General features: G+C 49.9%; 1 protein-coding gene across 1 annotated transcript in view; it reads right to left on the reverse strand.

Moving 5' to 3' along the window:
* Window positions 1-9,206: 9,206 nt before the first annotated feature.
* Window positions 9,207-25,891, reverse strand: part of MAP2K4 (mitogen-activated protein kinase kinase 4) — a 102,303-nt gene continuing 85,618 nt past the window's right edge. Inside the window, exons 8-11 of the mRNA XM_074847713.1 lie at window positions 15,968-16,045; window positions 14,798-14,946; window positions 11,338-11,383; window positions 9,207-10,152 (exon numbers count right to left, since the gene is read on the reverse strand). Coding sequence (XP_074703814.1) covers window positions 10,039-10,152; window positions 11,338-11,383; window positions 14,798-14,946; window positions 15,968-16,045 — 387 coding nt within the window. The 3' untranslated portion in view covers window positions 9,207-10,038. The remainder of the gene's footprint in view (window positions 10,153-11,337; window positions 11,384-14,797; window positions 14,947-15,967; window positions 16,046-25,891) is intronic.

Below are 25,891 nucleotides of genomic sequence, written 5' to 3' on the forward strand. Positions count from 1 at the left end.
TTTCGCCTTGTTCTCCTGCAAACCCCGCTCCTCAGCTCCGTGTCCCCTTCTAAGGCAGTGGTCAGCACCTGCCCCAGCCCTTTGCATTTTCCAGCAGCCGAGCTGCCAGTGGCAGTGGGCTGCTGGCCACAGGGCATGCCGGAGCCACGGTCAGAGCCCTCCCCAGAGCTGAACCTCCCACAGCCCACAGGTGAGCGGCAGAGAGGGCTGGAGACCCCTCCCCAGGGACACCCTGGCTCCTTCTACCCAGCACCCATTAGTTGCAGTTTCTAGATCCTTTGCATCTTTCCTTTGATTAAAAAAGTGTTCCCAGGACATTTGCCCACCTGTTTGCAGGGAGGGCCTGCCTGTGTGTCCACGTATCAGCTTAAAAGGTGAAATGATCCTGAGACACTGCAGAAGGGAATCTGAAAAGATGTAGATGAAAAAAATGACTAGTTCCTATGAACATCTTTTAATCTCTAAACCACACCCTGCAACCAAGTGGGCTGTGATAGATTGCCTGGGCTGAGCCAAATTATGGTTATTCAGAGAATGAGAAGACAAGCCTCAGTCTAGGATTGTTTTGGGAATACTGATGGACCAGAGCACTCACCTGTCCCACCTGCCCATTGAGGAAACCCTGCCTGTGTTGTTCAACCTGCAGAAGAGGAGCTGGGAGGATGTGCTGCCAGTCTCTCATTGTAAAAGGCAAAGAGCAGGGCGAGTGGTACAGGCAGTCACAGCTTTAAAGTGCAGGGAAGATGCTTCTCAGGTGCCAAAGTTTGGAGCAGAGCATCTGGGGAGGTTGAGTCCAGACTAAGGTCCTGCTGTGGGGCAGAGGGAGGCATCAGAGGGTCCCTGAGGTCTCCTTCCAGGCACCGAGGGATACCTGCAGCAGAGATCCTCCACTGCCTGGAGAAGAACTCAGTTCAGCTCTGCCCCAGCCATGGGTTGTCCAGTCCCACCAGAGCAGCCTCCTGGGAAAGTATGGGCCATGCTGTCAGGACAGGACACGCTCTCACCTCCCATCGCCTTGGGGCAGTCCACACTCAGCCTTCGATGTGTGGGTGATTGTCCCACACAGGCTGTCCCAAGGGATTTAGGGTCCTGGGGTTTTCCTTCCTGTTGACACCAAGCTGGAGGATCCCAGTGATGCCCACTCTCCCTGGGTCTTCCTGCCTAAAAAACACAGGAAATACAAAGCCAAAAAAAATTCCAGGAGTCCAATTTTGCCTTCGGCAAGTTTTTTAAATGCGAGATGCCTAGCTCAGTGCACCATCCAGTGTTTCGTTCATGAGAGGCACTGAGATGTCAACAGCATCTTTCCACCAGCTCCCAGGTCAAGTCAGATCATGTTTTAGACAGTTTCCCTCCCCAGTGACATGGGGAAACATCTGTTTCTCTGCCCTGGAGGTGTGTGGGATGAGGCGGTAGCAGAGGTAGGAACTTGCATGTGTCCATCACAGACCCCTGAAACATGGAGGGGACCAAAAGACCCAGAGCCCAGCACCACAGCTGCCAGTGCCTTCCCCGTCACCGACACCCTGTCACCCTGTGACAGCACCCCCATCACCCCTTGCTGCACCCCAGTGCCACCCCTGTACCCACAGCAGCCCCCAGCCCTCTGCAGCCGCCTGCAGACCAAGGGCCCCTTGGGCTCCTCCTGTGCACAGGCAGCTCTGGCTCCTCCTCACCCACGCAGAGCCCCCACTGGCCCCACACCACCACATACAGCCCCCTTGTACCTGCTCACCAGCACAGGACCCTCTCTCACCCCACTCCGAGCACACTGCCACCCACCAAACATCCAGATCACTCTGCTCATTCTGCCAGTTCCCCCAAAGCCTCTGCCTGCTTCTCACCCCAACTCACTCGGGGGGGGGGGACCAGGGCCACTCCTTACCCATGCACGGACCCTCTGCACCCCCTTGACCTACTGTGAGGTTCTGAGGTTCTCAGAGGGCTTCAGCACAGTTGACATCTGGTTTTAAAGCCCAGACACTTGTTCACTCTGGAGCATTGGTAGTGATGCAACTGTATGGCCGGGCTGTTTTGAGAGCACCAAAGCGATCTGCACATCTTGGCTTACCCACAGGACAAGATGACCTTCATAGACAGCACTCCCACCCTCAAATTTCTACCAACTCATTGTATGCAAGTTAGGGACTAAGTTCCTTGTATTCCTACAAATTTCTTATACTCAAAAGTTTGTTGCATGCAAAAGGAAACATACTTTTATACAAAGTCATTAATTTACTGCTAGTTTCATTAACATCTTAAAAGTTGAATCAGAAAAATAGTTTTAGTCCAGTTACAATGACACTAATAGTTTGTGTTACATATGATTAAAATCAATGCTGACAGACCTCCTTGTACCCACTCACCTTTCCTGGGGGCTCTGCCCACCTTTCGCTACTTCTCCGGGGCTTTCAGCCTGGAGGAGAAGGGTGCAGGGTGCCATGGCGTGTGTCAGCATCCTCACTCTGCCAGGAGAAGCAAAGATACTGATGTTGATGGGTTTTTCCTCCTTAACCTACAATCGGCTGTAGGAAACCAGGGTAATTTTTACACCTTTGCTAACATGCTCATTCTTCCTTGGTATATAACTCCACATTACCTCTTAATTTCCTGTACTTTGTGTGATTTATGGATGTCAGAGGCTTGTTCTTTGTTCTTTTTGTTTAAGACTGGTTTTACCCAACCCCCCCAAATTACATTCCTTTGATGACCACTGGGCACTGATGAGGTGCTTATAGCCCTGGGGTCTCTGGCATCATCCTGTGCCTGTTCCTTCAGGCCCCTGTTGTCACCTGTAGTCCTCTGCAGTGCATTTTACTGTAGAGCCATTGATAGTTATTTATACACAGAACTACTTGGTATTACCAGCTATTAGCTACAAAACAATGTGTTACATCACCCAATTGTAGGAGAGCTAAAGCAAAGCAAGTAATGATCATCTTGTCATTAGATAATTGCTGTTACAGCTAAACAAGCTAAAGCTCAGGCAGGCTAAGACTAGTTCAGACAAGGTCTGACAAGTCCTGAGACCCCTTTAGTTTAACCACAAGGCCGTGGCCTCATACAAGCAGCAGCACTGCATTTAGTGGGCTTCAAAGTTACAAAACCATGAGACCTCAAGAGACGCCACGGAGCACCTCCTGCATTGCTCATCTGGTAAAACATGTTATCCAGGGACACTCTGAACCTCTCCCATCCGAGTAAGCCCCCCTTGCTGGTGCCAACCTCAGTCAGCACCATGCAAAGAAGTGGCTCTGGCCCCCCTTGCTGGAAATGCCCCTACATTCAGATCACACACTGGTGGCAGTGATCCCATCCAAAAGGTGGCTTCAGCTGCACTGACTTTTCTGCTGGAAGCAGGAGCTGACTGGATTTCAAGGTGGTTTCTCCCAGCCTCTTGAAATTAGGATCAGATTCAAATGTCTTCAAGAAATCACTGTGATGTGGAACCCCAGGATCTGAATCTTTCTTTCCTCCTTCCTTATTTGCTTCCCTTGTGCTTTTCCAGCTCAAACAAGAGGGTGAAAGAGAAAGAAACACAGGGTTTTGGTGCAGGGAACCAGAGGAATGGGGTGGTCTGCACTATGTAGAAGGCTGAGCTACAACTTCCCATTCTGCACCTGTCACTGTTTTCTCCATGTTTTGGTATTTTTTCTCTTAAAGCATCTTCAGCTGCACAGGATGTGCTTGATCGCATGGAGCAGCACTCCCAGGTCATGTTTCTGTGAGCACTGAGGTTTCAGTGTGTCTCCTGTGTCAGTGGTGGTGAGGTGGTCACAAACTGGAGGGCTCACGAGCCAGTTCTGCAAAGCCTGGTGGGCCTCATAATGAAGTTCTTTCTTCTCATCTCAGAAACCTGCAACAGGCTCTCAAGACAAATCACTTGTAATCAGTCCATCATGAAGCTGTCAGTGTGCTGCAGCAGATGCATCCTCAGTCTGTTCTGAATCTGGTGAGAAACTTGTTTTCCTTGGAAGGTCAGGCAGGTTCTCCCCCTCTTCTCAAAATAATCTGACTGACTATAATCTGGATTGCTGCAGCGTTGGCTGGCTCCATCTCTATCCAATAAGGTGCACTCCTGTCTGGCCAAGGGAGAGAGCTGCCTCCATGGTCAACCACTGAAGGAAATTTTCTTCCCAGAGGCATCTGATTTTTTGCTGCCCCTCATTTTCTTCTTATCTTTCTATCTGAGATGGCTGATTTACATCAAGCATGGACCAAATTCGGGAAAAGAAGGGACAGAGCAGATAATGCTCTAGGCAGGACAACGGGACATGACTGCCAATGAGCCAGAGCAGGTGTCTGGTGTCTAATGAGACATTAGGGTCACACAAAGTCCCTTCTCTGATGGTTTTTGGTGTAGCTCTGAGGTCTGCACCCACACAAGCACAAGCATGGACACCCACACAGATACCACAGGTTTTACACACAACCTTGCAAGCAAGCACATGTTCTCTAGTGCGAGTAGGTGGCCTTTCTATACACATCAAACCCTTTCAGCCTTCCCACTTTCTGAGCCTGCGTGTGCTTTTGCAACTGTTCCACAGCTACACCTGCAGAGTAACATCTCTGCACCCAGCTCTTCTGATGCAGCTGAACAGAGATTTGTTGTTTGGAGATGCTGTTTTCTTCTGACAGTAGGGCCTGCCCAGCCCTTCCATCTGGGATTCATGCAAAGATAATGGCTTCTAGTCACAAACTGTCTGGCAGATACCCCACAGTCCAGCCAGGCAGCCTGCTCTGCTATTTTATTCCCAATAAAACAATGGCACTGTGTATCTCCAGAAGAGGGAGTTTGTGCTTCATCCTGTTCTCCAAGTGTTTGCACAGCTTTAAACATAATGGAAATATTCAAGAGATGCTTTCTTTTCTTATTCATCAGAGCAGCCACTCCTTCTTTCCCTGGACCCTTAACATGTTCAAAGCAATGACCACGCTTGTGATTTGTATCAGGAGTCAAAGTGAAAATGGAGCTTTTTTTTCTAAGCAGCACCTATGGCATTAACGCAGGCCCAAACACTTCATTTATACCTACTGGGCACCAAAGGAGACAAGAGGCTGGGATGAAGGCTAGGGGAAGGAAGCCAAGCAGAAGATTAGTGGAAATACAGACCATGTAACTCAAAGTGTTCCTGACTGGAATAGGTGGTGGTGCACATCTGCATTCATACTGCTTGGCTCCAGGCAGGGACATGTTTGAACTCATCCAAACCTCAAAGCTGGTCTTGGAGTTCCACAGACACATAATAATCATAACAGGGCACAGTATGCTTTTTTGGATGCTATATAATCCTTGGTGAAGATCTGAGAAGCACCTCAGCCATGCAAGTGGGCATAAAGGTGTGAGGAATTAGTGTGAGGTGCCAGTCTGGACCACCAGGCACAAAGAGAGTTGTCAATGGCTCAAAGTGCACCTGGAGGCTGGCTCAAACATCTGCTCCTCAGCCTTGGCACCAAGTGCAGAAACCAGGGCAGCCTCAGAGCCCATGTGGTGGCACAAAGGGAGAAGCCAGATTTGACCATGGAACTGGTCATGAAGCCGATAGAAGGACTGCCAGCCCCAGGGCTGGAGAAAGCCATCATATGTCACTCAAGCAAGGAACGCTGGAACTGCCCAAGGGCTCAAAGGAGCAGCAACAGTGGCACTGCACAGGCGTGGGTCCTGTCTGAGACACTAGCAGCATCTGTACTGCCTTCAGCAGTGACACAATGACAACAGGGTCCTCAGCAAAGGCAGTGAAGTCCAGAGGGGCAAGGAAGAGTCCACAGGAGGAAAAACTGAGCCTGAGTTCAACAAGAGGCAACTGAAAGGAACTGAAATGGCTGCAAATACAGTCCCTTCTGCATGCCACAGTCACAGGGGAAAAGAGCCGAGAGGGATCCGCTCCCTCCTGCAGAACATGGGAACACGCAGTGCAGGGATGTGCAGGTGGACTCGCATCCAGCCCCCGACTTCTTTCAGTTCCTTGAGCTTCCTCAAGAACAAATCTGAGGAAGCAAAGGTAGATTGCAGTGCAAAAGGAACAGAATCCCGGAGCAGCTCCAATTCATGGAAAAAGGAGCTGCAAGGTGAGGAGCTGGGTCCTCCAGCAGCTGCCCAGGACTCTCTCTGCTGTGTGGTCAGAGTTTGTCTTCTACTGGGAGACCACCAAATCAGGGATCTTGGATGCTGGCTGAAGAGTGAGGACAGCAGGTGGTCCAAAAATGTCCAAAGTATTGTGCTGGCAACAAGAACCTTCCAGAAAAAGGCTTGTTGTGGTGGAAACACTGAATATATGCAAACTGACAGACTTCAACTACCATGAACCTTTCACACTGTGTATCAGGATGCAGCAAGACTTTCTTCAGCTCCGTTACCTGCTTTCCCTTCTCTGACAAAACTGCCACACTCCAAGTGAAGAGACACCACAAGAGCCAATGCCAGGTTACTCCACCGGGTTGTAAGCACCTCTGGTCGTGAGCTGTGGTATGACCAGTGATCCCTGCCGGTACGCTCTGGCTCTCCCCTCACAGAGCTGGCACTCCTGGGACAGGCCCATCAAACCAGTCCGAGCACTACAGGCACTCACGGCCGGTCCCTCTCCCCCAACACCGTCTGCTTTCCCAGTGCTGCTGCTGGGGCCCAGTTCTGCTGCTTGCCTGGACAGTCTCCAAGCCCTCCGTGGCCTCCAGGCAGGAGAGACACTTACCCCAGCACCAGGAGGTTTGGCAGGAGGAACTACCCAGGACTTGGTACTCTCAGACCATCTGGACTTTGCAAAAATAAAGGAAGTCTGTAAGGCTGTGAGCATCAGCTGCCCTTTCCCCAGACGGTGAGCACAGCCATCTGCCCTCCTCGCAGGGACAAGGCGTCCTAAGCCAGCAGAACACCCCTGTGCAGCAATCAGGGCTCACCTGAGACGCCCCAACAGCACAGAGAGCTCAGCAGCTGTCTTCCAGAGAAAGAAAATACATACAGGTCTCCCTACACCTTTTTTTTTTTTTTCTTCCACCTGGAGAAAAGGCCTGGAAGCCAGGTATTTCAACAGCTTTTAATGAATCTTGCCATTCACGTCTGACCTTACAAAATGAAAATAACAAGGTCACAGTCGCATCCTAGTTTTATTACAACTGACCTGCAGGCAAAAGGATAGAACTATTACATAAACACTCTGATCCATGTATATAATATCTTAAATAGAAGAGGAAGTCAAACCAGGATACCGGATAAAATATTCTGAAGCTCTTTGAAGCAGTTATGTTCCTGAGCTCCGTTTTACAGACAATAAGGCAACATCCCTGCACATCAGCTTTTTGATAATTTTTATACATTTTTCTATGGTACAAGAGAAAAAAAACAGAGTTCACAATGTACAGTTCTTACACTATTTTCACAGCTTCTGAACACTATACACCTTTTTTTTCTTTTTTAATACATTGTAATAAATGGTGCACCCTTAATAGTTTATAATAATCTATGCTTAATACGCTAAACCTGTCCTTCTGTACAGCCACCCATGCCACAGCACCTCAATCCTGACTTTGTCACTGGCAGCTCAAAGCTTCGCATTTCCATTTCCCATCCGCCAAAAGCAAACTGGTCGTGCTGCCAGCGGGGAGCTCCAGACGGGGTGGGCACCAGAGACGGGAGCCCAGCCTTTCCGGAAGAGCAGAGCAAGGCAGTCGTTTGCGTTAGAGGGAAACTGATTTTGGGGAGGCTCCATCTCAGTGTTACCTGTCTGAAAGGTTTTTGGGCTCCCTGTCACTGGGGAGATGTGAATCTGACCTTAAGGTCTGAAAGGTGGGGGCAGCAGCAGAGCACTTCTGCACACACCTATCTTCACTGGATCTGTGTCTCTTCAGGGCCCCGCAGCCAGCACGCCATGAGACCCGGCGTGCCCAAGGTCCTGTTACAGGTGGCTGAAGGCTGGTGAGATGAATCACAGCTGTGGGGATTTGCCAAGTCTGAGGAAAGCCGAGTTTTCTGAGGCTACAGGGCTGGGGGGAGAATTACTGCTTTAGATACGCTACATATCCTGTTCGACATCTTCCACGTGATTCATCAGAGCTGTTGGGAATGACTAGTTACTTCAGACACCTCTGCCTTGTCCATTTTGGGAAGACTTTAGAGACTGCCTCACCTGAGGAGCAGCCCTGGAGGAACACGCTCCAGGCAGGGCAGGAGCACTGCACCTCCCGGCCCAGCTGGGCACACTGTGCCCCACGGGTGTCACCTCTGCGGCTGGAGAGAGCTGTGCCCGGCGGTCACAGGAGCACGGCCTCAGCTCTCCTTCCCCAACCGAGCAGCTGGGGCAGGGATGTGCTGGTCTCCAGGGCTCCCACATCAGCCCAGTTGCACTTGCTAGCGTTGGTTTGACACGGGAAGCCCTTCCTTGGGAATCCTGCCAGTACCGCTGCATTTTCACTCCCATCACGTCTCTGGCCCTCTGCGTCCTGTTGTCGGTTTTGCCGCAGAGCTTTGACAGTAGGTTGCTCTAACATTGATGAAGTCCTACCAAGTGCCTAAACTAGACAACTCAAAATGGAAATCAGAGACCCTGCAGTCTCCATTTCATCCCTGGTAAGCTACTAAATGCCTGAAAACTGCAATGTTTTGAACAAAAAAAATGTTTTCTGGAAAAATTAATCTTTGAAAAATATGCCAATTTTTAAAAAAATGACTAACACCCTGTTTTCCTCAGCAACGGGCCAGACAATGACAGCTTGCCTGGCCTTGCTGGGTCAGCTAAAAGCCCACAAGGCATTAGATGCTCCCTCATCTCCACCTCATCCCTACCTGCACCAAACAAACTCAGTGAGGTTCGCTCTAGGGTGCAGAAACAAGAGCTATGGAGGGTCACATAAGAGGTTAAATACTCCCAGAAGGTGGTGAACAAAGTCTCCAGCAAGCTAAGCAGAGCGACACTCGCAGCAGTGGGGCGGAGGGGGCAGCCCCAGCGTCCTGCTCGCAGCGCTGAGGTTTGGTCTTGTGAGGGACACCAGGCTGGGAGGCGGCAGCGCTGCTGGGCTGGTCTCAGGGTCAGTGAAAGGCACTAGCATCAGGGCTGGGGACAGTGAAGAACATGAGAAATATTGGCTAGAAATCACAGACATTCGTTTGTGGCTCATTAAAACAGCTGCAGACTTTGTGAGTGGCACTTGTCGAGGTCAAAGCAAAGCCAGCTGGTGGTGAGCACTGTGCAGCTATAAATCAGGTCACAAGCAGGTTAAATTCAATTGAGTAGTTTAATAATTCTTCAGGTCAAAGGTCTTATCTTACCAGGAAACAATTTACAGGACACCTAGTTAAGAGTGGCTGGCTTGGTAAAAGGAGAAAGAATACATTATGTCCCATCTCTGAATAGTTTAATGTTAGCCTCTTTCAACGCAACATATTTTTGGTAAAGACATATTCACTATATTTAACATGATCTCTCTTTAACAGGAAGTTCAGCTGAGCACGCTGTCCCCAGAAAGTACACTGCGACTGTAAAGCAACAGAATTTCATAGCAGTAAATCTATTGCACTTTGTGAAGAATAAAATTCTCCTTTGCCTTTCTAGCTCCAGAAGGCAAAGCATCTCGTTGGTTAAGCAAGTTCTTCTCCCTCCAGGCAAAGTCTCTTTAATGTTCAGACAGACAACGCCTAACTTTTGTTTGTTTGCTTTTTATTATTACTTGAAACAACAATTGGAAGAGTTTGAGAGAAAAATCTTTCCAGTAGCTGCTGAGAAGTCTCCAAGTTTTGAGTCTAGAAATGAATTTTAGGTGCTATCCAATCACGGTCAACAAATAAATGTACTTATTTCCACATTTCATGAATATGTCCACAAAAGAGCAAGATGAGGTCTCTCTTTGACCAACACTAACACTGTGTGATCAGGTATTACAGGGATGCACTTTATATGTGACAACAGTATACAGACAGGATGGAAATAACACCAATATTATTGCACATGGTGTCTGGGCGAGCATTAAAAACACTGCAATATGTGATGAAAATTCTTTACAGCTTGTTTTCTCTCAGCCCTTTTTCTAGAGTTTGATGTAGCAGCAATATCAATCGACGTACATTGGAGAGCTGGGAGTTGCTGGCATTTGATCCAGGATTTTACAAACATAGCATGCAACATCCACTGTGCGTTCCTCATACATCAGGATGAAAGGATGTTTCTGGAATCAGATAAAAAAACCAACAAAGTTACAGTCGCTCTTCTGACACATGCTGGCTACCCCAGAAAACAGCTCAGTGTATGGATTTGCCTGATGCAGGAACACAGGGCTTGGTGGTGGCTGTAGGACAGCAGGACATACAGCCTGGTCCGTGGTTGTTACATACAGGGCATCAGTATCTTAAATACACAGCACGGAGGTGGGGCAGGACTCCAGGAGTGCCAGGAACTGCTGGGCAGGAGGCAGGGAGGGTGCAGTATTAGTAGTACCTGGCTCCTTTGTGAATGGACCTGTACTGAAATACTTTCAAGAGAGGTTCCATCATCAGCCTTCTCAGCAATGGGGAGACAGGAGTGACAGGGAGACATGGCTTCTGGAGGTCAAACTGGAGATCAGGACCCAAACCCAGTTCTGAACCCTGTCCCTCTGCCCAGGAGGCTGTACTGGCCAGACCCGCCTCAGAGCAGCTGGAAAGTAACACCACAGTGACCCTCTTGGCCAGGACACCAGATAAACTCCTTTTGTATCACACCACCACCATCAGGGACCCAGGGCATGGTTTCACACATCCCTGAAGAGGTGGTTTCCAGATGCCCAGAGCTCCTTGAAGGTGCATGGGTGCTAAGTGTGACTTATCCAACCCAGAAGCATCACTGCATCTCATCCTTTTGGGCCCCCCATCACAGACAGACTCTGCCAGTGTCCTACTCCAGAGGAGTCCTACTCTACAGTGTCCTACTCTTTCAGGTCTCACTTTTGACTGAGCACTCCCCACCTCGCTGTGTGACCTGTGTGTTGGAGCAGTAACACGTGACAGTGCTGGCCAGCAATCCGACAGGGCTCCTGCACAGTACCAGCACCTCAGGCAAAGGCATCATTCACAGGACACACCCAGCTCCTGCCCAAGCCTGCCCACTTCAGGGATCACTGATCCGCTGCAGCTGGGCGTCTCCCCCATGCTGATCTCCCGTGTTTGTGTACAGACACTAATGATCTCGGCCATCGCCATGACCACAGGCCAGGGACAGCAGCAGGGAGCTGGTGCTCTTCCTCGGGCTGTGGAGCTGAACACCCCGCCTCGATGGCCCGAGAAGACAAGGAGGGACCTTGGACTTGTGACCCAGCCCTGCTGCGTGACCGGCAGAGCTGCGACGGCCAGCGCAGGCAGCCACGCTTTGCACTCACCAGAAGCTCTTTATACTTTGGCCTTTTGGACTCGTCCTTTGTAAGGCTAAAGAAAGCAGAAAGAGAATTAGGAGAAGGTGAGACTGGGCAAATTGTCACAGACATCAAATGCAGATTTTTTACGCACACAATGTTGAATCCTGCTGTCGCAGTGGGACTCACAAGCTTTTCTCTTCTGGAAAAAACATCCTTGTGCTGTGAGTGACAACAGAGACTCTCTCCCTCCCTCCCCACAGGGGTGAACAACAAGTGTGGCCACCAACAAACCCTGTTGGGGACGGAGCCCAAGGGAGATGCCGGTGGAATGCCATCCCCACTGCTGCCGCCTCCAGACAGAAATGGGTTTGACTGCAGCACCAGTTTCGGGCAGCAGCACCAGCCCATCCTCCATGCAGCGGGGCTCAGAGGCAGAGAGGAGCCAGCGCTGCCTGCCAGGGCACCGCATCACCCCCTCCGCATGCGCGGGCAGGGGCCGGGCCGTAGCAGACAGCAGATGGACAAACCACCCTGTGGGGCCCGGTCTGGGCTCCCAGGCCCTTCTGGCTCATCCCCAGCACTGGTGGCACATCTGACGCTGAGCAGGCCACCAGTGCTGGGAAGGGACAGGAGAGGTGACGCGGCTGCCCAGGGGCAGCTGGGGGACAGGGGGGCTGGCTGGAAAGCGTCCCCTCCCACAGGGCTCCACTGGCCCCAGGACCACCTGCTGGCCACCCAGCCCCAGCACAGCGCAGGGGGACAGCAAGCGGCAGCAAAGGCCACCAAAATCCCCGCAGCGGAGGGGCATGGTGGTGGGGTGCAGGAGAGGGGCTGGGGACCAGAGGCAGAGGGCTGTGGAACGGGGCTGGGCAGCACCGGCAGCCCCTGCCCTGGGAGCCAGAGCTGCACCACTGGGAAGACAAAGGGCGGATGCAGCGTCTTGTGCAAACCAGGGGAGTTCAGTCTAACTCCCAACAGCTGCATTTCCATCCCCACGGGCTCTGGCTGGACCTTTCTCGAGCTCCAGCACTACTACAGTGTGGCCTCAAATTATTCGGAGCAGCAGAGGGTAATTATTGGAGCAGCAGAGGGTAATTACCGCTGCAGGCCGGTGCTGCTCTGCCCTGTGACCTGCCTGTGGAGCTGCGCAGGGGCAGAGGGGCAGGAAATCCCGCGGCTGCTGCACAAACATCCTCGCTTCAGGCTTTTGCTACCCAACAGCGATTCATTTCCTGACCTCAGCGAGTCCAGGAGCTCGAATACACTCCTCCCAAGACCTTTAAGTCAGAACTTCAGCTCGCTAACCAAGTTTTGCTCTGAAATTTCCATGCACGCTTTCATAAAGCAGTCCTAGAAATCTTTCATTTCTTTTCCAGCTTGACATGAAGCTGCGTGTCTGGAGTGGCCGTTTGCAGCACCAGGGGCCGGAACATCTGATCTCCTCCGCAGGCAGCCCAGAGCTCAGGAGCTCATGGCCCTGCCCGTGAGCACGGTACCTCTGCCAGCACCAGGCTCCCGAAGGCCAGACCCAGAGCTTGGATACTCTGAGAGTTCTGGAGCAGAAAGCTGAATTGCTGTAAGCAGTTACAAGAGGAATGTGACTTCAGATAAGCATCTAACACAGGGAGGTAGACTGAAGGGGAAAATGTTCCACCCAGGCATTCACAGCACTGTTGGAATCCAAAGGAAATTGAAAAAAAAAAAAAAAAAAAAAATCCCAGAAAGTTTTTAACATTATTGAAAGTATCCTTTCCTCACTGATCTATCACAGTGAGCAGGCAGCAACACTGCAGGACTCAGCAACATTCTTCCTGATCCTTGAATGCACAAAAATAGAAGATTCACATCTGCAGGGATGACCAGATTTATGCCATCACCTAAAAGCACAGCCTTTTGGAGACTCACCTGCCTGCTTAGTAACACCAAAGATTACTGTTTGCACTTAACTAAAGGTTATTAAGAGAAATATTTATTACAGTGTTGCTATGAAGACATCATAAATATTCCAGGCAGAATTCAGATTATTTACAAAACGAGGTTAAACAAAAAACAGAATTAGACTGAAAACTGTCCTGTGCATTATGGCTGTTCCAGAGCAGCAGGCCCTGGAAGGGGTGAATGGGCTGGAAATATGAACTGACCCAATCTGACCCATGGGCCAAAGATCCCGCTGTTCAGCAGAGATGCCACGCAGACTCCTTTGTTGGGTGATCTGAAGCCAAGCTCACCACTGCATGCAAGGCAGGAGAGCACGCTCCTGGCTTTGCAAACTCTGTAATGATATGGCATCTCTACAGAGAACTATGTGGGAAATAAACTATTGCTCGTACTGTACATGGGGAAAGCAACTCTGACTTTCTAACCAAATGCTACACTGCTTCTGACTGAAAAGTGGAAACTTCTTTTGAGCAGCAAACCGTTCCGATGCTCTATTTTCTGCAGCCCAAAGACAATAACCAGGCCTTCCTTACAGCCAGCTGGAAAGTGGAACCTGGCCTCCGTAAAAATACATCATTCCGAAAGAAAGTAAAATCCAAATGCAAAAAACATCTCCAGCAGATGGAAAACCTCTTGAAAGTTAAAATTGTCTAGAGTCGAGTCTTCCTCGAGCTCCGAGATTGACACCCCTGTGCTGGGGATGTCCATCACCTGGGTCTGCCCAGGGCAGAAAGTTCTAGAAGACAAACACGGGTCACACTGATGGATCTGTGTGCTTCAGTATTAGGTTAACAAAATTATGCTGACCACCTTTCACATTTTGATAGAAAAATGCTTCATCAGAAAATTCATAATCTGCCCTTGACCTAAGCAGGACCCCACACACGTGGCAGGCAGACTGACTGCCCCTAGCCCCTCCTGCGCCAACACCGCACACTCTCCATCCAAGGCTGACTGCACTGAAGAGGCCCTGCCCTACAGAAAACCATCTCCAGCCTTGATCTTGACATGTGATTGACACGAGACATGAAGCCAACAACCACGCAAGCCACCCGCTACAGGTCCTGGGAGTCACTGCGCTGAGCAGAACTGGGCCGGAAGGCTCCTGGACTTGCCAGACAAAAGGCAGGACCAGTACAGATCCTCTGCTCGACCACAAGACAATACTGCCAGGTGTCTCGGGCTTCTGCCTGCAGAAGGGAAAGAGCAGGTTTGTCCCAAGGCTGTGTCACACCAAGGAACAGGATGAACAGGCCAGGCCCTTACCTGGTCATGCAAACCTCCTGCCACGGATCTTATCCTGCCTCCCCTGAGCAGACTCTCAGAGGTTTTCTCCTCATCCCTTCCCTGATGAGCAGTTTCCAAAGGTGAGCCTTTCAGCTCCCAACCAGACAAGTCTCCCATTACCTCCAAACCAGGGTCCTCACCCTACCATTGGTGCAGGAAGTGAAACTAAGCTAGCAGGTGCTTGGCATGTGACCACTGCCAAATACGTAGCAATGACAAAACAAGTCAACTTCAGGTGCTTTCAGTAGGAAACACTTACCACAAGTTGACGAAGTTGATGAAACTTGGGGAGAACTCCCTTTCCTCTGAGTTACTCAGCTGCGGTGGGTCTCCTTTTACTACTTGTGTCAACTGGTCAAACACACTGTTCCACTTGGGGTAGGGGAATCGCCCTGTGGCCAGCTCATACTGCAGAGAGACAGCAGCAGCACCAGGCAGGTTACACAAGGTAAGTTCAATCAGGGTAAGAAAATGTCTGCAAGGACCCTGAACCCCCTAAAAGGAAGACTAAGATGAGATTCTTCATCCCACTCCCTGTATGAAGCTCAGCTGAGAGGAGGGAAAGTTTTACCCAATATTAAGTTTTGCTGCCTACATGAGAAGCACCTCCAGATTTAACCCAGCTATGCCATGCTTTCATGTTGACAACATCCTCTCCTGCACTGACTAAAAAAAGAACCAATGCTCTTACTAAGGTGTTCAAAAGTAGGAGAGTAAAATCCTCCAGTCCCTTTCCAAGCATCCTAACAGCCACAAAAGAAAACGGATCATGACAATCACACAATTATAGAATATCTCAGGTTGGAAGGATCATTGAGTCCAATGCCCTGCTCCTCGCAGGACAATGAAAATGAGCATTTTAGAACCCCGGTGGGGAAGACAGAAGCTGCTGGTTCGTACTTATTGCTTCTGCTTCCTCTTAACCACCTCGAGAAGTGAAGATCTTTTCAATTTATCAGTGTGTGCACCCAGCAGTGCTGTGGTTAAGCCACAGAGGAATCAGCAACCAGGACCCAGGATTAACTGAAGTCTTCTGCACAGCCCAAGTACACCAGATGCCAGGGCTGCCAGAGGCCTATTTACACAGGTTGGATGCTCTGTTCTGCACCACCACACTCACCATCCCTTCTCATCTGAGATTTTGAAGACAAAATTCATTTATGATCCATAACCTCTTCCCTGTTCACACCTTTTTCTCTGCAAAACATAGTGGCAGCTAAAGGTATCCTCAGGGGTGCAGGCGAGCCATCTGCCTCGAAGGGATTTCTCTTGTTTCTGAGGCAGGAGGTGCCCACTGCAATCACAACATGCAGCAGAGCTGGGCTTTGCTTCAAGCATGTGTTTGACCCCAACCATCGCACTGCAAAGCCACCAAGGCTACCACCAGGGAAGTACCACGCAGCAGAGGGTTTAAACCCCACTCACTCACCAATGTAATTCCCAAGCTCCAGACATCTGAGCGGACGTCATAGCCTTGCCTGGACGCGCTGGGATCTATCCTTTCAGGCTGAAACAGAGAGAAGGACCAGTCAAACACTGTGCCATGCGGGAAGGTATGAGAAGCATCTGCAAACTTAGAAAAAAACTCTAAGCTCGTCCCACCAGGCAGAGCCTGGCGCAGCTCTCGAGGCAAATTCGTTGCTAAGGGCAGACATCCAACCCCAGCAGAGAAACATCTTAAGGAATCAAACACTGATTTTATGGAGGTATAGGGTAAAAGGTGATCTGTAATGGCAATTCAGCACAGTCCAATCCTTTTTTATTTTTTCCTTCTGTACAAGCAGCTTGAATAATTGTTACTGTCTGTCTAGTTTTGTTTAACTTTGGGAAGTCTTTAACACGAAGTCTTGCTTTCTCTGTTTTTACAGCGAAGTTGTCCCTAGGGTATCATAAGAACTGGAATAAACATCTTCTTATCCACCAGCCTGGGAAACTGATGTTCAGCAGCGTCTGTCTGAACTCTTCTTCCCAACTGTCTGCTGGTTGCTAAACCTTAGGAGGCATTAAAAACAACGCCTTTTAAGAACAGCTCTTCTTTACGAGGTTTTGGGCATCCCTTGAAGGCACCTATGATGTTACAAGGTCTTCAGACGTTCAAAAAGTTTTCCACAGAAAACAGAATCAAGCCAGACATAGGTGATTTGCACCTAAGAGCGAGTTATCCAGAGAGGTGAACCAGCACTAAACATCTTTATGCTCTGCATGTCATCTTTATGAGAAACTTCAATTCTGTCTTCTTTTGTTAAAAATGCAATCATTAAAATGTCAAAAGAAAGAGGGTCTCATGCAGTTTTGACTACAACAATAATAGAAACCTGAACGGCAATAAAATACTAAATTATCAGGTACAGGAAATACTATGAAAGCCCTGGTTGCTTTGTGAGCTACATTTTAATACAATTTCATGGCAGCTGCCAGCTGAAGAGTGACACGCCATGAACAAAGTCCCTTAGTGCAACCTCAACCCTCCAGCGGACCACCGCACGAGAAGACTACCACGCTCCTACAATCCCTCCCAGCTCCTCGTGGCATTTCTGCTTGCTCTGCCATGCTGCTAGCTCTCCTCTTTGCAGCCCACCACTTACAGGCGGCTGCCCCAGCTGTGACTGCTTCCAGACCTATCCCATTCCCTCAGTCACCAGGATCTTCTCCAACAAGGAAACTTGCCCAGGCCACCACCCACACAGAGAAGGGAGACGTTTCCACCAAGCTTCAGTGGTTCTACACAGGGATTTTCCTACAACCGTCGCGTGTCCACTGCTCCTCAGTACATAGCATATTGCCTTCCCAGAGCCACTGATGTGTTTTATCACCCTTACTTGTAGTTACAGTATCTGCTTTGAAACAGGCTGGCTTCAAAGGCCAGACCCTGACCACGCTACCTTTTCCACTCTCCTAGGTCTGCCCTTTGCTTTCTTATCCTTCGGTTATGGTTTCCATTCATCTTAAACTCAGGTATTAGTTATTCCTCTCATGACTCGGATGGACTTTTCAACAAGTCTGGTGGAAGAACATGCAAAATAATAAAATTACTAAAATTCAACTCTCTTAAACGTAGCATGCTCATCTTGTATCGCATTTATATTGCAGGTAAACCTGTGCTTCTAACTGCTCATAGCTCAGCACCCTGCCTTTGCATGGATGAGTTCAGTCTTTCATCATTGGGTATACCATATCTACAGACTACCAATTAGCTGATAAGGAATTAATAGCAAATATAAGCATCTATTTCTTTAAATGTGGAGAACAGAAACGTAATGACAATTTAACCCCGATTTTGTAGCTGAGACAGTGGGGAAAGTATGTGAAAACAGCAAACGGGATGAAGATCTGAATGGAAAATGTGTATTCCCAGTCCCTGCTACTTGCTTATTTGAGGGGAAATTTGACAAGCATTGACCATCCAGGATGTGGATGCTCTTAGATGTTTCCAGGAACTTACTGGACATTTCAGTAAGAAGCAAAATGTCTCAAGGAGAAGCTTGTGGGTGAGCACTGGCTCACACTCAGGCTCAGAAAGGACAAGAGGAGCTCAGACTTATAAATTGAAGCTGTTCTCTGCTCAGAAGTAGTACCTGGAATAACATCACCTAATGGGTACAAAAAAGGTCAAAATGCTCTCAGTGCTACATTTCTGTGGACAGTCCAAAATATTCATGAGACAGCAAACAGAAAATGCCAGCAGCAGGAATGCAGACAGAAGAATATAGCATCAACAACGGACCAGGCGGCAGGCACCTCCTCTGTGCCCTCGTACAGAGGCTACAGGCTGAAAAGAAGTTTCCAGGGACTCTCATCAGTCACGCTCATGAGTGATGCTGCACCTACCCTGCCCTGTCTCAATGCCACGGGCAGCGTGACAGACCTGCCCCTCCCCAAAAGCCTTGTCTGCCTACAGCCCCCACACAGCCCCTCCAGCACTCCCAGGTCACGGGCCCCAGAAGAGCCAGACTTGATCAGCCCAGCAGCACACCCAGCACCCCGCTGCTGCGACCGCAGCCCTGCCTCCAGTCCTGCTTCCCCTCTGCGCAAGGCTCTCACTGCATCCTCTTCCCTCCAGCCCCTCCTGCCAGACGCTGGTGGCTGCTCCTGCCTGCTTGGTTCCAGCAGGCAGAGATGGCGTGAAGCACATCAAGATATTATCCCTTCCCTGTCCCTCAGGCACAACAGCACTGTGGCCAGCAGGTTAAGGGAGGTAAATCTCCCCCTCTACTCTGCCCTGGTCAGACCCCACCTGCACCACTGCAGCCAGCTCTGGGGTCCCCAGCACAACACAGACACAGACCTGGTAGAGTGGGTCCAGAAGAGGGACACCAAAATGATCTGAGGGCTGGAACACCTCTCCTGTGAGGACAGGCTGAGAGAGTTGGGGCTCTTCAGCCTGGAGAAGATGGGAAGACCTTGTTGCAGCCTTTCAGTATTTAAAGGGGGCTCATAAGAAAGATAAAGACTTTTTATCAGGGCCTGTGGTGACAGGACAAGGGGCGATGGTTTTAAACTGAAAAGTAGATCTAGATTGAGCATAAGACTGACATAGTTTACAGTGAGGGTGGTAAGACACTGGAACAGGTTGCCCAGAGAAGTTGTGGATTCCCAATCACTGGAATTGATTGAAGTCAGGTTGGATGGCACTTTGAACGACCTGATCTAGTGAGTAGCAGCAGGGGCTGGACTAGATAATCTTTGAAGGTCCCTTCCAACCCAAAGCATTCTGAGGTTCTACAGTTCTATGATTCTATCAGTGCTACCTGTGCTGCAGGCTGCTATGGACCCCTGCCCACAGTGAGGCAGCTCTCCAGGGGCATGGCTGCTATCCATGCCAGACCATAGGTGTTTTGGCAGCAGAAGATGGATTCCACAGGTGGCACGTACCTTCCCACCATGAATATCAGTCACTTCACAGGAACAAAGACCACCCTGTGCCAAGAGACTGTCTCTCGCCCCACACACACTGCCATGGGACATGGTGCCCGTGTGACAGATGCTGGTGTGCAGCAACAGTGGCAATGGCCCAGCCCTGCACACTGCTGGGGACACATCAGGACTTCTGGAGGCTGCCACCAGGCACCAGCCAGCACAGGGCCACACAAAATTATGGCGATGGTGGCCTTGCCAGAGATGGGACTCCCACGCTGCAGATCCACAGGAATGTGCCGCAGCAGAGTGAAGCAATTCGGAGACTGCAGAAGGAGGACTCACCTTCCATGCAGTGAATTACAGGACAGCGTGGAGAGCAGGTATTTTGGGCAGGGCATGAAATAGTAGAAGGCTGTGTGTTACAGGGACTGGTGAGGTAGGTGGCACTGGTGAGACAGAGCTCCTCAGCTGAAGCACCCACGCAGGGGCAGCCTGCAACCACAACTGAGCAGAGCACAGACAGAGCCTTGGCCCTAGACCATGGTGGCACAGTTAAAGGGAAAGCAGGATGGACCAAAATAAATCCCGTCTAAATACAGAGCAGAAAGAATCCTGGGAATTTTCCACATAGATGACATGGGAGCAATTATGACCAATGAAGGAAGAGCCAGTGTGTCACACCCTGGGGACTCGGAACAAGGGCTGCAGACAAAGCCCGGCTCATACCAGGTGTCCCTATAACGCCAAGCACAAGCGAGTAAAAGAAATGGCCATGATGGAGACCCACCACTGGATGTGCTGACAGTGTGAAGAGGCAGGGTGTGAATGCATCAAAGGAGGGTGCAGGCTGCCATGGCACTTCTATTTCGGTGTCCAGCTAAGCACCAGCACCTTGATTGAATGAGCAGGAACGGGCAGCACTGATCCTCCCTCTCCTCCAAACCCTGGCTAAGCAAACACGCACAATTTGGGGTATGACACAAGGACAGATGCACACATGATTCCCAGTAGTTTTCAGCTGTTTCATGTTGTTAAAGAGCAAAGTAGCATTTCTGGAAAAAAAGCAATTCTTGAAACTGAGATTTGGGGTTTCACTGGTTATATAATCAGGGAATTTTATCCCACATGTACTGCTAATTCAAAATTGCCTATATGGCATTAAAATGTACATAACAAACTCCAATTTGCTACTTAGGCCAATATATCCCTGAACTAAAAGAAAATAAAAGGTTACCAGGAGCAAAGAACGACCAGAAAGAGCTAAATTTTTGCAAAACAAAAAGCAGAACAAAATCTAAACGATACAAATTCTCCCTCTGCTCCAAGCACAGGAACAGACAGATGCGAGAAGGAAGCTGCCAGCCTCTGTTGGAGGCTATCTTCTCACACTGAAACACATGTGAAATGAAGTCCGGGGACCTCCCTGGCTTTGGCTGATGGTGGGAGCAAGGTAAAGCACTGCACATCTGGAAGCAAGGCTCTGCGGGCTGCAGCTGCAGCGTCATCTGCAGGAAATTCAGCTGCAAACCCCACGGTGAGCTACAACGAGGGACAGGCAGAGTTAACGGACCTTCGCTGCTCTGACACAAACTGGACACATGAGCCGCAGCTCCCCAGCACACTGTTCTGCTGCTGTTAACCAAAACACCACGTGGGTTTGTGTAGGGACGCTCAAGACGAAAATGCCGCCTCCTCGGCAGAGGTGCCCCGTAACCATGACCTTGCTGGGATGCAGTGCCCTATGAGGGGCTCAGCAAGTGCTCGCAGAGAGAAGTGACTCATCTCTCAGGGCCACCTCCAAACTGGAGGCACAGCAAGGAGGGGAGACGTGTCTCTGAACAGCTGCCTGCAGGGTTGAGCAACAGCAATGGAAACCACCTTTAGGACCATAAATAACTAGTTTGGGAAATTCTTCTGCTGTTCAATAAAGGAAAATGGTGTCACTCACTTTTTGTACTCCTGTATTTCTCAGTATTGCTTTGGTGAAAAGCAAGTTGTTCGTCTTTCAGGGCTCTCCCCTGCACAGGCCTCTCGCACACCCGACCAGAGCGCGGAGCGATGGCCAGCATTAGTGTCACAGCACGGCCCGGGCCGGGACATGCGTGATGGGCACAAAGCAGGGCAGGCCAGGAGGCACTAACTCGCTGGGCTCTCGGACCTGCTCCTCCTGTCTCCTCCTCCTCCTCCAGAGCACCAGGACGCTGCGTGCAGCTCCCTTTCATCTGCTCACTGAGACCTCCAAACATTTTATTCCTGCAAGTCCCTTCCCTGACTTCGCTACAGGGCTGAGCTGGCAGTTCAAACCCTGTAAGGCTGTGGAAGAGCCTGACCACTCAAATCACCAGGAGATGCTCACCACCAGCCCTGTGGACACGACCACCATCTCCCAGAAAAGGCAGTCCTGCTCTGTGAAGTGACTGTCCTCAGGAGGACTTGCTGTGCTGTAAACCTTGGTGCCCAAGATGCAGCACTACAGAAGGTGCTGGAGCTTCAAATGTGAACATCCAGTCCCTCCTCTTGGCCAGTGTTACTGCTCTGCTCTATGGGAAGTTTCGGAGGCTCTCCCTTAGGTAACACCAATCTCCCTCTGGTGACCCCAAATTCTTTTACTGGCTGCTAAAGAGGTGACGTGTCTAATTTCATGTGGATCTTGATTTTTATGTGCAGTGAAGCCTAATAATCTTTCTGGATCTCCTCCTGGGCACGTAGGAGCTTACAGAAGGTGACCTCAGTGCTGCAAAAGCCTCGGTCTAAGAGCACCGATGTGAGTCATTCACATGAGCAAGCGAGGCATCACAGTCACACTGTGCTGGGTAAAGTCTTTTCTAAGGTTATACTCCTCCTCTCTAGTGAAAGGTGACTGATGAAAAACCTATTAACACTTTGTTTTCTCTGGGCCTGTATCTCAACACCAATTGCTACAGGAGTCGTGCAGCATCCTATGCAGCAGCCTACCCTGGCTGCACAGGAGACACCGCTCCTCGGCCAGATGTTACACGGCAGAGCAAGGGCCACACAGCATGATGGGTGGAAGAGCTGACAGGGAAGTGGAAAACATGGTTGGTCTGTCTTTGCTGACTAGATGGACCTGCTGCTTCCCCCTGCTCCTCAGTCCACCACCTCTGGGACAGCAGCAATAACACTGCCTCTGTGTGCATCATTACTACAGCTACATAGGAGATGAGTAGTACTGTCAAAAAATACTTCAGCCAGAATATTCATCCCTGCCTGGACTTTTGGGTTCAGACATTCCTGCCCAAATCCCCTCTGTTCTTTGATTTCCTGTCCCTTCCCCTTGCCCACGTCAGCCACGAAGCCCGTGGCTGCACAGAGACTACCAGCAGAGATCATGTTTCTAGAGAATGGCCTTTCCTCCCCTTCTATTTCCTTTACATATTTACTCTGAGAGAATGTTTTATTTCAAAACTTCTCCAACAGCATTTTCCAGGTGGAGATGCTGGATTCCATTTGCATGGGATTATCATCACCTCCCAGCTGGCTTTCCCAACAGCGTTTGAATTCCTCGATCTCAACAGCAGGAAGATGGCAGGAAGCGATGTACTGCTGGACAGGGGACACTTGCTAGGCACAGAAAGACTGGCAGAAACATTAATGAAGGCAGCGAGGTCCCATTAGGCTTGGCACAGCATATTCTCAATGACCTTATTCATCTTGTTAAAAAAGGTAAGTGTGTGGCCGTAATAAACTTGGACTAGTGCAGTGCATTGTCTGGACTGCAATTAAACCAAGCACCAATAATCTGCATTAGTAAATGGCTTCACTGGTAGAGTTCAGAGTGTAACTGTTGTTAAAAGGACTCTATGGAGTGGGAAGAAGGATTTGTAACGGGACCTCAAAGGTGATCTCTCTTGGCCTACCTCTAATAATATCCAAGAAAATATAAAATCAGTGTTGCTAAATTCTGCATATTAGAAAAATATTGCTAGTGTGATAAACAAGGGTTCCTGAAGAACTAGTGTGATTTGAATGTTTGGTAAAATGGGCTCTGACTGCATGCTGACTCACTCAACCACAGAAAAAGCAGCACTCTGGGGTGACAGACAGGCTCCTAGAACAGTACAGGAGAGCATGAAACCCCAGAGGAGCATCACGATTAAAGGCACGTAGCTGGGGCAGCACGCTAGGAACTGCTACTTTTATATACTCCGCAAGCGAGACAAACACTGGAAGTTTGCTCAATTTCAGGGTGTACGTTTGTAAAAGGATGCTAAAAAAATTGAGTGTTTGTAGTGCGGCCATAAAACACAATCCAATCTGCCTTAAGGGCATAAGATGCTCAGTCCCTAATCTCCTCAAAGAAAAGCTTAAGAGGTGACTACATCAGAGTCAGAAAGTACCTACTGAGGAAAGAGGCAGTAGCAAGTAGAGGAGTCCCTAATTCTGCAAAGTAGAAACAAGAACCCCCAGCCATCCATTGAAAGAAGACCTACTCGTGTTAAATAGATGGCATTAGGAGCATAATTCATGACGAGGACAACTTCATGGGCACTACGGTAGATTCTCCAGCACCTGAAGAGGCATCTTGAATGCAAGACTGCAGAGGTCTTCTTCTGGCACTGTTTTGGGAGGCCACCTTCCAGTACCTCACAGCTTGATGCATCCCCTCAATGCCATCCCCACTGCTGCTTCCAAGAACTGTCTTAGTTGAATGAGGCCAAGCTCTGGAGAGGCCGCAGTTTTGGAGGGCTGCAAGGGCTCATTTCAAACTCACTAAGAAACTTTGTCATGGAACCTCACTCACGGCCTGCAATTTTGGTGGGGATGCTCTAGAAGTCCTTGAAGTGTTAGTTACAAAAGACTAAATTGCAGGGAGCCCAGTTATCTAATAATGTTAGGCCTTAATGCCTAACCCAAGCTTTCAAACACATACTGAAAAGGAGTATAGCAGGAAGCAATGCAAGGGGACAAATTCTGATCCTGGAGGACTCTATGATGCAGCAGAGAAAGGGAACCAAGAACTACAGATGAAGTTACACACATCCTAACCAGAACTCAAGCATAACAAAATGCAGATGATCATCAGCAAAGGTGAGTCAATTGTGTGGCAGCTCAGATAGTGTCAGGCTGGAGTCACTAGCAGCTCAAACCTTAAAATCTGGTTCCTCTTTCTTCAAGAACTCTTCCATTCAACCAGAAGCTGTTGGTCTGGGCACAGGATCAGGAGGCTTCCCTGGCTGTGTTTGATCAGTTGGCTTGGCCTCATCACCCATGAAAGTTTGCACCTGTAAAGCACAGCCTTCACCCCCCAGGTCCAGTCCTGACCCCGATCTTTCCCATGTTATGCGAAATAGGAGCTTTTGCAGTCCACAAGCACTTGAAAACCTGGTCCTGAACAAGGTGGTGTGCCCTGCTCCTGCCATGGCCCTCGTGCCCTGCCTGCTCCACCCTTCACAACCCTTCACCTCCTCTCCCCGCACCTGACCCTGCCCTAAGGAACCTTGCCCATCCCTCTCTGCACCTTCACTGCCCTGATGATCACGTTCTGCTATCTGTGGCTCCCAATTAGCCTTCCTGTAGCTAACCGTGGCGGCAGGGGCTATCCTGGGCTGCCCCAGCATAGACAGTCATGTCCCACGCAGAGCAAACCCACAGCAAGCAGGAGCTGCCTGCTGTTTCCACCTCCAATCCCTCCGAAGGGCAGCTATCTCCCACACCTGACTTTTTGGTACTTCCCATGTAAAGAGGGACCTGGGGGTGTTGATTGCCAGACCCCTGAACAGAAGCCAGCAGTGTGCCCAGGTGGCCAAGAAGCCCAATGGTATCCTGACTTGTATCAGCCATAGTGTGGCCAGCAGGGACAGGGAAGGGATCTCACCCCTGTGCTCAGCACTGGTGAGGCCGCCCCTCAATGAATGGGTTCAGTTTTGGGCCCCTCACTCCAAAAAGACCATTGAATTACTCGAGCGTGTCCAGAGAAGGGCAACGGAGCTGGTGCAGGGTCTGGAGCACAGGTCTGATGGGGAGCGGCTGAGGGAACTGGGGGGGTTTAGTGTGGAGAAGAGGAGCTGAGGGGAGACCTCATGGCCCTCTACAACTACCTGAAAGGAGGGTGCAGAGAGGGGGGATGAGTCTCTTGAGCCAAGGAACCAGCGCCAGGACAAGAGGGAATGGCCTCAAGCTGAGGCAGGGCAGGGTCAGACTGGCTCTTAGGAAGGATTTCTTTGCAGAAGGGGTTGTTGGGCGTTGGAATGGGCTGCCCAGGGCAGGGGGGGAGTCCCCATCCCTGGAGGGGTTGAAGAGTCGGGTTGACCCAGCACTGAGGGATCTGGTGGAGTTGGGAACGGTCAGTGCTGGGTTAACGGTTGGACTGGATGATCTTCAAGGTCTTCTCCAACCTAGACGATTCTGTGAAATCCTAGTGGCCAAAATTACTTCCCCCCGCCTCTCCTCTACAAAACTCATTTCCTGCCCACAATACCTCTGGCCAAAGATGGGTGGTTACACAGGCGGCTGCTGACATATTTCCCCAGGTTTA

The sequence above is a fragment of the Strix aluco genome, chromosome 21 (assembly GCF_031877795.1).
Source record: "Strix aluco isolate bStrAlu1 chromosome 21, bStrAlu1.hap1, whole genome shotgun sequence".
NCBI lineage: Eukaryota > Metazoa > Chordata > Aves > Strigiformes > Strigidae > Strix > Strix aluco.